Source organism: Castor canadensis, chromosome 13, assembly GCF_047511655.1.
Source record: "Castor canadensis chromosome 13, mCasCan1.hap1v2, whole genome shotgun sequence".
NCBI lineage: Eukaryota > Metazoa > Chordata > Mammalia > Rodentia > Castoridae > Castor > Castor canadensis.
The window spans coordinates 14,762,005-14,777,838 of record NC_133398.1 but is presented as its reverse complement, the minus strand read 5'-3'; the positions used below and the strand labels follow the sequence as shown (position 1 = coordinate 14,777,838).

Here is a 15,834-nt window from a genome sequence, read left to right as displayed (position 1 = left end):
TACTTACAATTAAGACCCCTATTTAAACCGAAGACAAGAATATTCCAGACAGAGGGAACAACATAAACAAAGCAAGAAATCCATTTAGTTTAGTGGTTAAGGAGGGAGGCTCTGAAGCTAGACAGATTTGAATTTGAATTAAGGTTCTACATTTCACTGGCCATGAAACATTGCTCAGCCATGAACTCTCAAAACCTCAATTCATGCTTAATATAGTGGAGATGATAATACTTATTTCTTATTAGGTTCCTCTGAGAATTAAGTGAGGTCGTGGTGATTCATTTCAATATTTTAGTATCTAACAAAGTATAAGAATAAGATGTTTGCTTCACTATTACTAATGATGATTGGGATAAGTATGGTATATGAAGGAAAATACAAGCAATTTGATTCTGCTAGAGTTTAAACACAAGGAGAGGGTGTAGGAAATGTAGACAACTAGATCATGGAAAATTTTTAAATCATATTAAGGAATTTGAGCTTTATGGGATGGGATCACTGAATGGTACTTAACAGAACTATCATAATAAATATAAACGTTACATTGAATTATTAACTAGGAGACTGCTATAATTAGGTTTTACACTGTATATGCATTGTCCACATTACAGTTAGACCTGACTACTGTTTCAGTGAGGAGAGAAGTTTATAAAATGGGGCAGAGAAATACATTTTGTGGTAAATGGCAGAAGTATGAATCACATTTGCAAGTCTGATATTCTTCTATGACTTTTATATAATCAATAACATCCAATATTGTTCACAACATATTATTATGCATCAGCATCTTGATTTAGAGTGCATATTATGCTAAAGATGGAAGATTTTATTGTTGAGTCAAGAACAATCAATACTTGCATTTCACAGTATGGCTATTATTTGCCAAATGCTAATGAGAATTATGCTGTCTGTTAGCACCAACTTTCTAGTGTGGAGCAGATGATCTCATAGTTACTATTCAGTTCTGCTTTACATCTACCATGCTCTTCCACCTGTTTACCTTCACCAAAGTTCCACAATTACCTCCTTTCTTCACACCCACCCGACACTTCTATATGCCTCTGAGAAACAGTCTTTGATCTAGTTTTGATTTTTACAGTAGCTACTAAAAGCAAACCTGAATCACTATATACTTGAAACCAGTGTTAAGAGAAAATGTATAAGCTTCTTGTTCAGCAAGAAGGCTAGAAAAGGTGGCAAAACAGGACCTAAAATGTGTTCTAAACCATTTAATGCCTTATTTCATTCATCTGCTTTGGTAGTGCAAGACAGTCAAAGAAAAAAAGGTGCATAGACTTTTGAGTTAGAGCTAGGTTTGAGTTCTAGGCCCAGCACTCCCAACCCCAATGATACTCCTGGTACAGAGAATGGTGCTAAAGTCCAAGGAGATTACTTGACTTGTACTTGTATGTGCAGATGGGATTTAGCATCCTTTTAAACATCTCAATGTGCCAACAATATAGAATTGAACAATATCTTTCTATAGCCCAATCTTATTTTTACTCTAGTAGGTCATTTGTGGCTAGGGTCTGATACCTACAAATATCCCAGAGGAGTTTACACTCACCAGAACTGGACTGACTATTTCAGGGATTCCCTGGAGTCTATCTTTGCATTTGGGGGAACGTATAATCCAGTTTGGAGCAGTACCGCTATTGTTGTATATAGCAACATGGCATGGGATAATTCTTATTTGACCTGGGCCAAGCTGAAAGAATAGGAGGTAGCCTCAAGCATATTTTTCCTACCCTGCATTTCAGAACCACCTATTAGAGAAGGTTTATCTGGGTCAGTGTGCGAGTATTCCCGATTACAATGTGTTCCCAGTCTATAGACTATATCAAGTAAATTGGTAAATTTATTAACCTAGAATTAGCAAAGTTCTCTCTGCTGTTTTCCAAACATTGTGCAAAGGTAATAAAAGTGATATTAATAATAATGGCAGCTGACTTTGAATGTTTACTATGTACTGATTACTAATCTATGTTCTGATTATTAATAACTGCTAAATCTATTTATATGCATTAATCAATTTAATCCCTCCTCAATAACACTATGGTTCACTGTTGCTTTGATTTCAAAAATCAAAAATTCAGACAACAGAAATCATTGTATAAGGTACATAACCATTTCCTGAAGGCTAAAACCATTCTTTGGCATATTATTTAGCATATCACATAGGCCTTTTGGCAATGTATGAGCCAGGCAGATGGCACCTTGACTTCTTTCACCACAGAATTAAAAATACCAAATGCCTGGCTTGATTCCAGACTGCTTTAGGCTTTCAGGGGCCACTTGAACCCAAGAAAAATCATGTTCATTCTAGAGCAAACAGAGGAAAACAAGTCACTTGTCTGGTTCTGCTAAGGAGCACCAAGCCTCAAGTAAAGTATCATATGGAGTCTTGGGTCACTACTCTTTTTGGTGACATGATAAATAATTTAAATGTGGTGAAATTTTCCCATGTTGATCTATCATATATGTTACTTCAGACTGCTAAATCTAACTCATACCTTTGTTTTCATAACAAATGAGTGACCTCATTTATTGCTATAAGAAATAAAGCAATACATGCAGTAATAAAATATTAAACTCAGAGATAAAAAGTTTTATGAACTAGTTTTATCTGAAACTATTAGAAAGCATATAATATGGTGATCTGAACATAGTAAACATTCAAAGTTTGATAAATTATAGTAATAGTACCAAGAATACTACTTTCAACTTCATTTGAAAGATGCCCCATTTCAAAACATTAAAATATTTGAAATCATGTAAAAGAACATTTTGAAACAATACATCCATATAGAATTATCTCAATGGCAGGGAGGGGGATGAAATAAATATTGATGTAAGAACAATTCTGTAGTTACCACTAAAATGTGGTAACCTTTTGTGATCTCTGGGTTCGTTTTTCTCTTTATGGTCCTTTACATTTTCTAAAATGAACATGTATCTATTTTTTCAGTCACAAAAAAGGTTAAGCAGAATCCATTCTTTAAAAGATAAACCAAAATAATCTTAGATTTATGAAGCATAATTTATGTATGTTGTGAGTTTAATGTGAGATAAAGATTATTTTTATTTTCTCAAGGTAATATGAAAAGAAAACTAACACTAAAGGATCCCAAACCTTTGGAAAATACCATAGCATGTTGATTATAAAATATGCTAACTAAAAAATTACACAAAATGCACTTTATATAAAGAAGCTACATATAAATCCATATATACATTTCTTTGGTGTCTTTAATCAATCCTATTTTATTCACATTATATTATAAACTAATATAAACCATGTAATCTGAAAAGAATATCAGAAAACAGCATGAATTCTACATAGCCTTTGTGTCTGAGGAAAACCCAACGTAATTTTATGTTACTTCTCAAAAACTTTGGGAGACTGGAAGTGATAAGTTTATTTTATAGTTAGGGAAACTAAGTCACAGAACCATTAAAATGTGTTCAATAATGCACGAAATGAAAGAAAAGAAAGAATGGAATTTAATTCTTCTGACTGCCATTCCACTGATTAGCTCAACCATTCAACACTGACTTTGTAGACAAGTTGAAGCAACAAACTAACTTAAAAATTAAAACGAGTTGAACAGGATAGGTTTGCAGGCAATATAACAACAATTCAATATAAGGACACCCAACAGCCAAAATTCTTTGTGTGTTTGGTACATAGTATAACTACTCATTAACCCACACAATATCAGTGGATGGTGAGGTTATACTATTAACGCTGTACATGTAGAACTGTACAAATCATAACAAACAAAGCCAAATAAGAGATCTGTAGCAGAAAAAGACAATTGTCTTTCTTTAACCAAGCCTCATACACAAAGTAGAATAAAGATGTTGGAATGACAAGCATCCCTTCTTTCCCCCATTATTTCTAGTAACCCTTTCCATACTATGATTGCATTCCTATGGATAACTGATAAGACTGAGAACCAAAAAAGCTATTCAGTTCATCTGATTTCCTCAAAGTGGCCAAACAGCTAAACATTTCCTAGAATATTTTTAAAGAAATTTTAGCTTTAAAGGCCATTATCAAAACTAAAAGGAAGTAGGGAATGGTATGTTCTCCTTAGAGTTAGTAATATTACCTATAACATTTTCTTTTTGCTCAAATATGTCAAGTAAAAGCACTAGATTTAAAAATAATACAAGTATAAGAAGATCCTTTTAGTATACTAGTTTCTAGGAAGTTTAAAAGACTGAAACAAGTTTCTAAACCCAGTTATCTAAAGGGTATAACATTCACTAAATAAAAGTTATTTAACATTCCTCACCCAGGTTGAAAACATTCCTACTCCTCATTTTCTCTTTAACTAGGCAGAACACATTCCTTCTTCCAAATGAATAAATTTCCCCTTCCCTTGGAGTTTAGCTGTCTGCCTGGCAAAGCATCATATAGAACAGCTGTTATATCACCAGTATAAAAGCAATCCCATCTGATCTAGTTGCAAAACATATGGACAGACTGAAATCAAATTTTCTGTCTTTCGGGGAAGGAACAATCAAAGATCTTCTATTGGAAAAGACTATGAACAAGGCTATGGATTCAAATTTTGCACAATTTAAATAAGGTCTATTTCAATAAGTTATTTTATTTAATTTTAAAGTGAATATTTTATATTCCTTAAACTGAATAAAATGGAAAAAGAACCAGTTCTTTATTTCCAGCCTCTACCAAAGATCTCAGTTAACCTTCTATAACAGAACCAAATCTTAGCTATACCATCCCTACTCCACATTTAAGATTTGTTAGGTCTGAGGAATAGTCTCCTTTCTTAGAGCCTGCCTTTAGCAGTCTTTCTTTAGAATCACAACTCACTATACAAGTATCCCTGATATAGATCGAATTTGCTGAGTCAATGACAGAAATTATAGGTGAGTGGCTCTGTGTAGCATCATCTGGCTTGATCTCATAGAAGGCTTACCAAGCTTATCACAACTGTTTATCCTTTTTTCATTTTATTCATTTATTTTTATGATGGTACAATTAAAATTAGATATATTAGTTGAAAAAAACTGGAAAATTCAGAAAAGCACAAAGAAGGAATTAAAATTATCCATAATTCCATTAACTCAGCTTAACCAATTAATATGTTGTTATATTTCTCCACTTTTGTACCTTACTGTTTAAAGCAAGCATTTTAGTGACTGCATAATGCTTAGAAATTATTATAATTTCTTTATCATAGAATTTTAGAGTAAGAAAATTCTTATTTCAAAAAATCTTTACTGAAAGAGTTAGTCCCAATAAGAATGAGCTAATTAACCTGTAGGTAGTGATGTGGGAGTAAGAGGTGAGGATTGGGGGTTGGGATGTCCACAAGTGAACCCACTTGGGACTAGAGAGTCCCTATACAGGTTCCCAAATACATCTAAGGCAGTTTTAAAACCACAAATCAGTATAAATGGGGGTGGGGGTTGCTATCTGGGGAGGAGATAAGCAGAAGATGGGGATCCTAGGCTATTTCAAAAATAAAATAAAATAAAATTTAATAAACTATCATCAATCCCCACACACAAATCTAGTCTAACTCTCTCATTTACATATGAAATTATTTTTCCAATATCAAAGGACTAGCAAAGAATCCAGAGTCCCATGTCTTACAGACAAGGGCTCAGCTTTCCTACTTAGCTACTCCATATACAAAAGTCATCATTTGTCTATTTTGTTCTTCCTTTAAGAAAAATGGAAGGGACAAAGTTATGTAACAAAACAAGGAATAATTAGTGTACTATAGTAAATCTCAAAGAGCTCCACCTGCCCTAAGTAGATTCTCATATTATAAGCAAAGAGGGAAAGTCAGAGAAAAGTGCATTTCTAAACTAAGAAAAAAGACTAACATTACATTATTTTCCTCAAAAATATACTGCATGTCTAGTGTAGCTACAAACCATTCCTTCTTATTCAGTCAGTCACTAAATATTGAGAATCTAATTTTGGGCTGGACAGTGCAAATAAAATTTAAACACAACAAACAAATCTCTGTCCTCATAGAGTTTGTAAGGCTTGGGCAAACTACTTAAACTTTCTGAATTCCGGTTATTTGCCATTCATAAAGTAAGGATAATAACATTTAACTATTGCATTGTTTAAAAATTAAATGATGTGACAGATATAATCAGGCATTTTGTCATATGTGCTCAGTTACTATCGGTTACTTTTCCTGTCAAAGTGTTAAAGACCAGACTGGAAATAAGGGTAAAGGGTACTAAATCTCTTTGCTACTTACACACTAATTTGAGGCAATACAACTGAAATACTAGATTTAAGATAATTCCAATCAGATTCCTTTACAGGAAAGATGTAACTATTTCAATATGGATAAGTAACATTTACTTGAGTCTTCCCAATCAAATTCTGTAGTTCACCTTGTTATCTCCATTCACCATTTACTTTCAATTACTACTGGGCTCTTTCTATAACATTCACCCTGTGTAGTATCTAGGAAAGGAAATGTAAAGTGGGCATTCCTCATCTCCAAGTACCATTTTTCCATTATGTAAATATGAGTAGCTAAACCAGTCAAAAATTTATACTCAACAAAATAAATTTCAAGAACAACAGTCAGAAATAAAAATTATCAAGTGTGAAACCCACCAAAAACCTGCACAAGACAGGTCAATATTAACAAGTGAAACTATCAACAGCCGCAGAAACTAAGCCTTCGTTTTCACTCATGAAATACATGGAAATCAACAATATGGATGGTAAAGTCTTGAGGATTTTAAAAGCATTTTATAACCCACAATGCACTGCACACTTGTTAATTATTAGAAGCACTCTGTTCACTATTAACTTTAATTATATTTCTACAGGGAAAATTCTGTCATTCAAAAGATCAAACGTTTGTTTCTCAACCAAATTAAGGCTTTTATACTGGGTATGCATCCCAAATCAATCTACCAAAAAAACCAGCTCATTTTATTCATAAATAGAAAAAGAAAACTGTTACTTAAAATCTTAAAACACTTGATTTTTTTAGAGGCAAATTATTTTGTTAGGACTTTTTTGTTTCTGAGGGTCTGGGGGAATTAAGCAATAAAAAAGACTCCAGAGTAAAAAAAGAACATCTTTTTTCCTTTTTTTTTTTTTCAAAAGAAGGTAATTAGTACCATGTCCTGAATATTGTATATATGGTGACATTTATTTATCAAGAGAAGCTAATAATCCAAATTAAAGCAAATCAATAGGAAAAAAAGTCCAAAATCACAGAAAAAAACAGGTTTGGTTCTGAGTGCAAAGTGTTCAACTCCACGCACTCTGATACCAAGACATCTTCAAGGACTTTTTGTTCATGTAGAAAAACCTCTTGGAAGAATTAGGCTTCGAGGAGGCACTGAGGGAGGACAAAGTAGTAAACTGTTAAGTAAACAGGGTAATTTGGAAATAATGGAAGAAACTAAGAATGAGAAAAGACCAAGAGGAACACAGAGAGGTGTTTACATTAAAAAAGTAAGCAAGGAGAGTTGAAGAAAGTTTCTTTTTAAAGAAGAAAAATAAAGATTTCTCTGACAATAATAATCTGTGGAAGAGTGGCATTACTAAAAAGATTACTTTGACACAAATTTATCAGATGGACTTTGATAAACCTAAAAAGACAATTATTTTGAGAACCTTTACCAGGTTCAACCTGAACCAGGCCAACCTGATTCAAACACATAGGGACACCAACATAATCTTTTTTCATCATCATTTTTAAAAAAATCTCCCCTTAAAGTACAATTGCAGGTAGGGTAGTCATTTCTAATGAAAAACAGATAAACCAAAATATATACTTAAAAGCAGACCTAAATGATCACAGATGAGGTGCCAGTAATATAATGTCAAAATTAGCAATAAAGATTTTTATGTTATTCCTAAAGAAAACAAACAAAAAATCAAGATCAAAGCAAAAAAGCATAGTTTAAGGCTATTTGTAACTAAAAATATCATCTAACATTGTCAGCTAAACAAGATCTTATATTTCTATCCTCTTCTGATCTATTAAGTGCCCTAGAGCTACCCATAATTTACCCATCAGTAAAAACAGCACTGTAATGCTTTTCTTCCATTCTTTTTATAAGGGTGCCAGCACGTCTGGAAGTTAATGTACACATGTTTAGAAATGCTAAGATGAAAAGTAATGTACACTTTAATTTTATAGGTCTTTAACAAAATCAAGATAAAAAGACTTAGTTAGATTATTTCAATGTGTAAATTTTCAACTAGCCAGAAGGCTTCCTGGAGACATCATTCAAAGATTGAAATTGATGTTTTGGAGTTTATGCTGTTCCAGAAACTAATCAGACTAGGGAATTTCTATACAAAAGCAGGCACTTAGGCTAGGAATAAGAAATAAATTTGGTAAATCCTTGGGTCTGGCTCTAAAAAGAATTCAGACAAATGTATCCATCACAAACCAGATTAAAACCAAATCAAAAGAAGAACAGAGCTGTAATTTTAATATCATGGTCATAAAATATTATAAAACCAAAAATTAGAGGAAGTAAATGTACAACGCACAATGGAATGAATGCCAAAGAACATTGGCTTTGCCAGGCCTCCATTTCCTTATCTATAAAATGAAGATAGGGTTTGAGGGTATAGCTCAGTGGTAGAGAATGTACAAGACCTGGAGTCAATCTCTAGCAGCAAAAAAAAAAAAAAGAGAGAGAGAGAGAATAATAGTATAGTACCTAACTCAGTACCTAAATGTGCTAAGGATTAAATGACTTAACATATGTAAGACAGCTAGAACAGTGCCAGAAACACAGTGTGTTTGCAATTAGTATTAACATGGTCCATCTCCTTCAGACCTGATGCTAAATATCTGAAGCTCCAAAACCAAGTATTTTTCTGTAACTTATGTAGTGACAAAGACCTACCCTGCCCTAAATGTATTTAGCAGCAAAGCCTGACCTGATCAAATGCAAGGCTACTTATAGTCTCTCTTTATCCCACTCAGTGTGCATTTCACCAAACATATCTTAATATGTTTGGTTACTAATGCTGTCTCAGCTTCACTGAGATGTATTATAAACTTTCTAAAATCTGAAAAATTCTCAAATACATCCAGCCCCACAGGTTTTGGATAAAAGACTGTAAACCCATATTATCTTTGGAGCCAGTACAACTTGTATTTCCTTAAAATAAATGGTATCTTCTTAAATAACCACAAATAAGACTCCAACCTTAGTAGTAGAAAATTTTAGGATAAAGAAAGCATTTTCCAGTCCAGCTGGGAGGGTGCTGGATTCCCAGAATGTTCCTTTCAAATAGCAAACAGCCAAGAGTGGTGGTACATGCCTGTAATTCTAGTACTTGGGAGGCTCAGGAAGGATAGAGAGTTCAAGGCCAGTATGGTTACACAGTAAATTCCAGGCCAACCTGAGCCTCATAGTGAGACACTGTCCCAAATAAAGAAAAAAATAAATCAAATAGAATTTATGTCATAGTAGTTAAAGTTTTCAAACTCTAAATTCAAGGGCTTGCTTAAACAAAGTCTAGTCTCATCACCTAGATCACAAAAAAAAAAAAAAGAAAGAAAAAAAAAGCCTCTGTGTGAGGGAGGGGCATAAATGTATCTTGAATCATACAACTCAAATCATCACAGAACTTTACCACTGAAAGAGACCCTTGAGAACTAATCTAAACTGCTATCCCTTCCCTTCTAAACTGTTTTATCATCCATGAATTTACTCTCCCCTATGAGGTAGGAATAATCTGCCCTAACTTGTCCTTAGACTCTGTCTATAGGAACACCCTGCAGGTAATGTGAACAAACTGGGTGGAGCACACTGACAGACTTGGGATTTAAAAAGACGATTTGAACTTAACAAAATCAATCTTACAAGTTTGGTAAGTCACTCAAGTTGTATTTTAGAAAATGACAAGAGTTTCCAGGTCCAGAATGAAGACTAAGCACACATTTAAAAAACAAATAAATAAGGTAAAAAACTCTGTACTTAATGGACTCAATGAGTCAACATCATATCGTAGCTGCCAAAAAGCTACTGTGAGAGGGCCTTCCTACATCATCATCAGTATCACATCCAGAAAGAACAAGATAACTGCCCTCTTTGCTATGAGGTAGTTAGTTGGAGCACATCTGGAGTATTATGCTCAGTTCTGCTCTACATTTTATGAGAGTCACAGAGAGACTGAAAAAGTTCAGTAAAGAGGTGAACAGGGTAGTGAAGAAATATGAAACCACATCACATAAAGATCAGTTGAAGGAACTGAAGTTATTTAGCTCAGACTCAGACAGAGAACAAGCACAGCTTAGAGAAATCAGACTTCTTCTACAAAGCCTCAAAGAGCAGAACCAGACCAGTCAGTATTGACCCCAGGGAGAGATATTTTAGCTAAGCCTATAGAAGTACTTCTTAAAATATAGAGCCAATTCAGAAGACAGTGGCTGCTAAGGTCCTATCTAGTTCTAAAAGTCCATAATTTTAAAAACTCAAATATTTGTCTTTACCTCAGGGTCTTTTTGCTGATTTCTATTACTAGTATCATAGCATCAACCTTCACCCTTCTTAAAATGCCCTATACAGCCAACCAATCAGCCAAATGTTCTGCCAGGTTTGTGGGAGGAAAGTGCCTGCAGATTAGTGTTCCTATAAACTAACTGGGGGGTAGCCAAGAGCTCACAGCTAAATCTCCAAGAGAAAAATTCTTATTAATACAAAAAGCATCTATAGTATCCAACCAAATATTATATTAAGTAGCACTAAGTTCTTACGAGAATATTGAAATAAAGAACCCATCTTTCCAAATGCCAGAGAATCCGACTTTGCAAGCCAAATCAGCTCTTTCAAATTCAAATAGCTTTCCTCTGTCAAAGAGCTCCGTTTACTATTTGAAGCAGACTACAGTCCATGCTCAGATTAAAAAGTCCGTACTTGGTTATTTCATCACTATAAAGCTAAAATTGCCTATCAATAGGCCACAAAGTCAGTTAAGCTGCTGAGAAACAGATATAGGCAATCCAGAGCAACTTCACAGAAGTGTACAAACCACAGAATATTTAAAACAAAGGACAGTGACATGAGTCAGGCATCCTAAAACTTTCATTACTGAAAGACCACCATAGACGGAAGTATGTCTTGTTCATTCAAATTACTAACTACAACAGGGAAAGACGGCAAATCCATGTTATGCTGGAGGCAGCGCTCAGGAGGATCAAGGTTCAAGGCCAGCCCTGACAATAAATTTAGTGAGACCCATCTCAATCAGCAGCTGGAGTGTGGTGGCACTGTCATCCCAGCTTAGAAGAAAAGCATAAATACGAGGACTGGGGTTCAGGTTACCCCTGGGAAAAAACAAGTTATTCGAAAACTAACTAAAGCAAAATGGGCTGGGAGTGTGAGTCGAGTGGTAGAGTACCTGCTGGCAAGCAGTGGGCCTCGAGATCAAACCTAGGTACTGCCAAAAAAAAAAAAAAATTTTAAATTACTGAAAACCTTAATAGCTCAGATGGCAAATATAAATCTATCCAGCTTTATTTCACTTGAAATTTATCTGAATTCTAAGTATTGATTTGGTTCAAAGTATTAGAGAACAATAAATACATGATGGACTTAATAAGAACACATTCTTCTCTGTGTTTTTTATAGCTATCTAGGTGTGTGTAAATTAGACATTGGTTAAAGAAATTATGATACATTCTTACAATGGAAAGTACAACTATTAAAAAGAGTACCCTAGGTACTTACTGACTTAAAAAAAAATTAAGTCATGATATGTAGTTAAGTGAATACAGCAAGTTTCCAAACAGTAGTATGTAGAGAATCATTACATTTTGATTTTTAAAAAGTATTTAAAGTTTTGCAGTTTGTCTAATGTGTACAACACATTAGACAAGTACTTTACCACTGAGCTACACTCCCCTAGTTGCTAAAAACTATTTTTAAAATACTTGATGTAAATGTTCATATAAGCCCAGAAAAATGGTTGAAAGAAGATCTAACAAACTGCTAACAGCAGTAACCTCTAGGGGCTGACTAGAACTTAGAGGGCAGTGAAGAAGCAATTTTCACTTTTCCCTTTGTACCCTTCTACTTGTTTATATTTTTTTGTCAGAAAGGGTTATTTTTATGTTTTAAAAATAATAAAGGTAAAATAACAACAATTATATGGACTTATTTATTAGATGCTAACCAAAGTAAGCAATTGATACTTAAATGATTTTTTTTGAACGTCAAAAAATCTAGCTCATCCTTTTTGTATTGTAATTTACTAAAAGAAATTTTTTTAATCACCACAAGTCCCTAGTAGTTTCTCAAATACTTTTCTATTAAAAAAAAATGGCAAAAACAAGGCCTGGTCAGAAGCACAATTAGCACAAATGTGGTGCTTATGTGGCACCAGGCTGGCCTCAAACTCTCAATCCTTCTATCTCAGCCTCCTGAGTATACAAATATACTGAGTATACATGTATACACCACCACATGGAGATCAACTTGTTTAATTTTCACAGCAATCTATTATTATCTTCATTTTCCAGTTGAAGAAACTGAGGCCAGAAGGGTTAAGTAAATTGCCCAAGCTTACATTGACAATAGGGACGTAGCTGGAATTCAAACCTAAGAAAGGACTCCAGAGTTCACACTTCCAACCACTACTCTTCCTGTCTCTTAGTAATATGTCAGTGTCTCTGTACAAAACCCAAAAACCACTGCAGGTTAAAAAAAAAAAACCAAAAACAACTAGTTAACACACTCCTTGAAATAGGGAAAGATTCAAATTTGGCTTTTTTGGAGTGATTAACCTGCATTCCTACTTATGTCATTGCCAAACTCCAACCCAAAATTCAAGATTGTATTAAGGCTCATAACCATGTGGGAAAATTCTCTACAAACTCAATTATAGTCCAAAGTCCATACCTGACTCCACAATTAACCACTGAGCCTAAGAATTAGGTCAGTGATCTAGCTAGACAAGTGCTTTGGACAAATCTCCACCCAACCCAAGGCAAAAAACTCAGAAACCCTTGCCCAATGTCTTGACAAGGCAGGATTTATTGATTTAATTCCAGGCTTACTTTGAATATAAAAGGGGAAAGATCAGGAGTCCTCTCTAACTTCACTTGAAGATTTCAACCAGCAAAGAGTAGCCTTATTCTCTGTGTGAACTCAAACAGAAATTGGCATTTATTATCATCAGCAAACTTGAACACCCTAGTTTTATGGAGGGGAAAATGGGCATCCCTGCTTACACTGTATTTGTCCAAACATATTGACCTTGTAATTGAGAAGGGGAAAAAAATGGTGCAAGGAAGGGCTTTAACCTAATTTATAAATCGTGCTCAACCTAGATACACACCTGTCCCAGATGACCTACTGAATCTACGTATTTACAGAGAAAACATGGATCACAATGCCTGTTTCATTTTTATTTTTTGGTCTCAAGTGGTCTGTACTACAGTGTGTAAACAAAATCCTCTCAATATCTCTTCCACCTGTCACAGGCACATCTGATATTTACATAAGCAAGAAGTGAACAAGGAAACTGTAGCTTTGGGAGGAATCCCTTATGCTCAGCTTTTGACCTATGGATTGATGAAAGTTACTATACCGGCTTTCAAACCTCCCCCAAATAAGCCAGGCGGAGTGGCCATGGGAGCAAACCAAACCCAAAAGTTTGTTCCCATTCTGGGTCTCTGGCAGTGGCCAGAAAACCTTGTTTGGAAGGAGATGCAATTGCCTTCTACACAGCAGCCACCCCCTCACGAGGAAGCACAGCCAGGGGGGAGGACAAAAGACTTTCCAGATCTGGAGCTATTGGGGGTGAACCTCGCTGGGGCTTGAACCTCCCTTTGGGAGCCTTTAGGGCAAGAAACGATCAGGCCCAACCAAGCGCCCAACCCTGGATGCCCAAGGCAAGCGCTGGGACTCACCTGGGGGAGGAAGAGAAGGGGCCTCGGTGGCAGGTGGGGTGGGCGGGACGCGGCCGCTGCTGCTGCTGCTGCTGCTGCTGCTGGTGCTGGGAAGGACCGGGGTCGGAGTCCGGGGAGTGGCCGGCGCCTGAATGGTGGTCACTGCAGGGGTGGTCAGCGCCGGGCCAGTGGTCCTAGAAAGGGTGGTGGGCGCTGAAGGGGTGGAGGGAGTGCGCTCCACCTCGGGAGCACTGGTCGGTGAGGGGCCGAGCGGCGGCTGAAAGGTGGTCGGAGCGGGTCCGGCCGTCACCCGGAGACGAGTGGTCTCCGGGGACTGGGTCGTAGCCTGGGGTCGGCGAACGGTAGTGCGCGGGGGACCGGTCCTCAGGGTCTGGGCAGTGGGAGCCGTCACCTTAGGGAAGGGGTGGCTGGGCTCGTCCCGCAGCCCCGGGCCCGGAGACGCGTCCACCTGTCTCTCGGCCCCGCCACCATCGGTGACATTCCCCGCCGAGGCTGCTGAGACGGCGGCGGCGGCGGCGCAGCACAACAGGGCGAGGCCGCCCAGGCTCGGCAGGCTCCTCATGGCGCGCTTGGCTCCGCCATTCATTCATTCAGCCAGTCGGTCGGTCAGTCATCTTCTCTTCCCTGCAATCCCACCAAGGAAGCCGCCGCAGATGCCGCCGCCACCGGGCGCACCATCGCCACCTCCCTCTGACAGGCGGCCGGCCCCGCGGGCGGGCCCCAGCGCGGAGGGAGAGACCCGGCCGAGCGCGGACAGCCCGCCCTCCTCGATTGGCAGCTAAGCTTAGCCAATGGGAGGCCGCTCCTGACCACGTGACACACCCGCTTCCCGGCCTCTTTGTAACCCCGCAGGCCAATCAGAAGACTTCGAGGGAAAGGGGCCGGACGTAAGACGGGAGGAAGGTGGTGCGAGCCCCGCTCCTGCTGGCCGGGCTAGCAGTGGCGCTCGCTTTGTCTGCCCAGGGAGTGGGGCGCGGGCCTCGGGGCACCGGGCGCCAAGGAGCAGACAAAGAACGCGCTCCTCGCGGAGCCTCCGAGCCAAGTCGTCTGCTCCACTGGGCTGCAAGTGCTGCCCGGGGCGGGGAATTCGTTCTGCGGCGTGTCCCCGCCCTCCTGAACAATGGGGCGCCGGCGCCGCACTCGGGCTCTGGCGGGGACTGGCCTGCAGCCCCGCGATGAACCAGTGTCCGCAATGAGGATGTAGAGCTCAGCATTCCCTCTGCTGCCCAGGAGAGCCTGGCGTCGGCCCTGCCAGGTCTTCGCTACCATTCCCATTTCAAAGATGGGGAAACTGAGGCACTTTACTGGGAGCCTCACTGGACCAACCACCCACACCATCCCCAGGCACCTGCCGTGGCTTGGCGCTTGGCCAGGCTGGACCGGACGGTCTGGAGACCCTTCAGAAAGCAGAAGGTGCAAGCTTCTTGCCTGGGGGAATCAGGCTCACCTGCACACTTTACCCTAAACCCTGGGAAGAATAGGATCGGTGGACATTGAGCCTCACCTTCGGTTTTGTGGCCTGTTTTCTCACCACTAAATGGAAATGATAGGACCTACCCTCTCCCCCTCACAGAGCTGTTGTGAGAATTAGTGTACATAAAGGGTTTACCTCTGTTCCTGGCCCACCGTTGTAAACCCTCATTAATGCTAACTACTCCCAGTATATTGTGTCAGGGCGAGCCGAGGATTGGAAAGCAGCCCGAGGCCTCAGCCCTGCTGTGTCCCCAGAGACTTGCCTATTGGAGAGATTGGGGTGGGGCTGATAGCAGAGCTTGACCCTGGATGACATTATGCCCTGGACAAAGCTGGAAACGAGGCCCGCACAGCCTCACACCCTCCACCCAGGATTCAGAGCTAGGTCCGCTGCCTCAGCTGAGCAGCTTCCAGGCACAGCCAGGCAGGACGGGTTTGTCATTTGACAGGCTTA

General features: G+C 38.5%; 1 protein-coding gene across 1 annotated transcript in view; it reads right to left on the bottom strand.

Annotated features, from left to right (window-relative positions):
* Megf9 (multiple EGF like domains 9) overlaps window positions 1–14,647 on the bottom strand; it is an 87,754-nt gene extending 73,107 nt beyond the window's left edge. Inside the window, exon 1 of the mRNA XM_074051140.1 lies at window positions 13,908–14,647. Coding sequence (XP_073907241.1) covers window positions 13,908–14,493 — 586 coding nt within the window. The 5' untranslated portion in view covers window positions 14,494–14,647. The remainder of the gene's footprint in view (window positions 1–13,907) is intronic.
* Window positions 14,648–15,834: the final 1,187 nt, after the last annotated feature.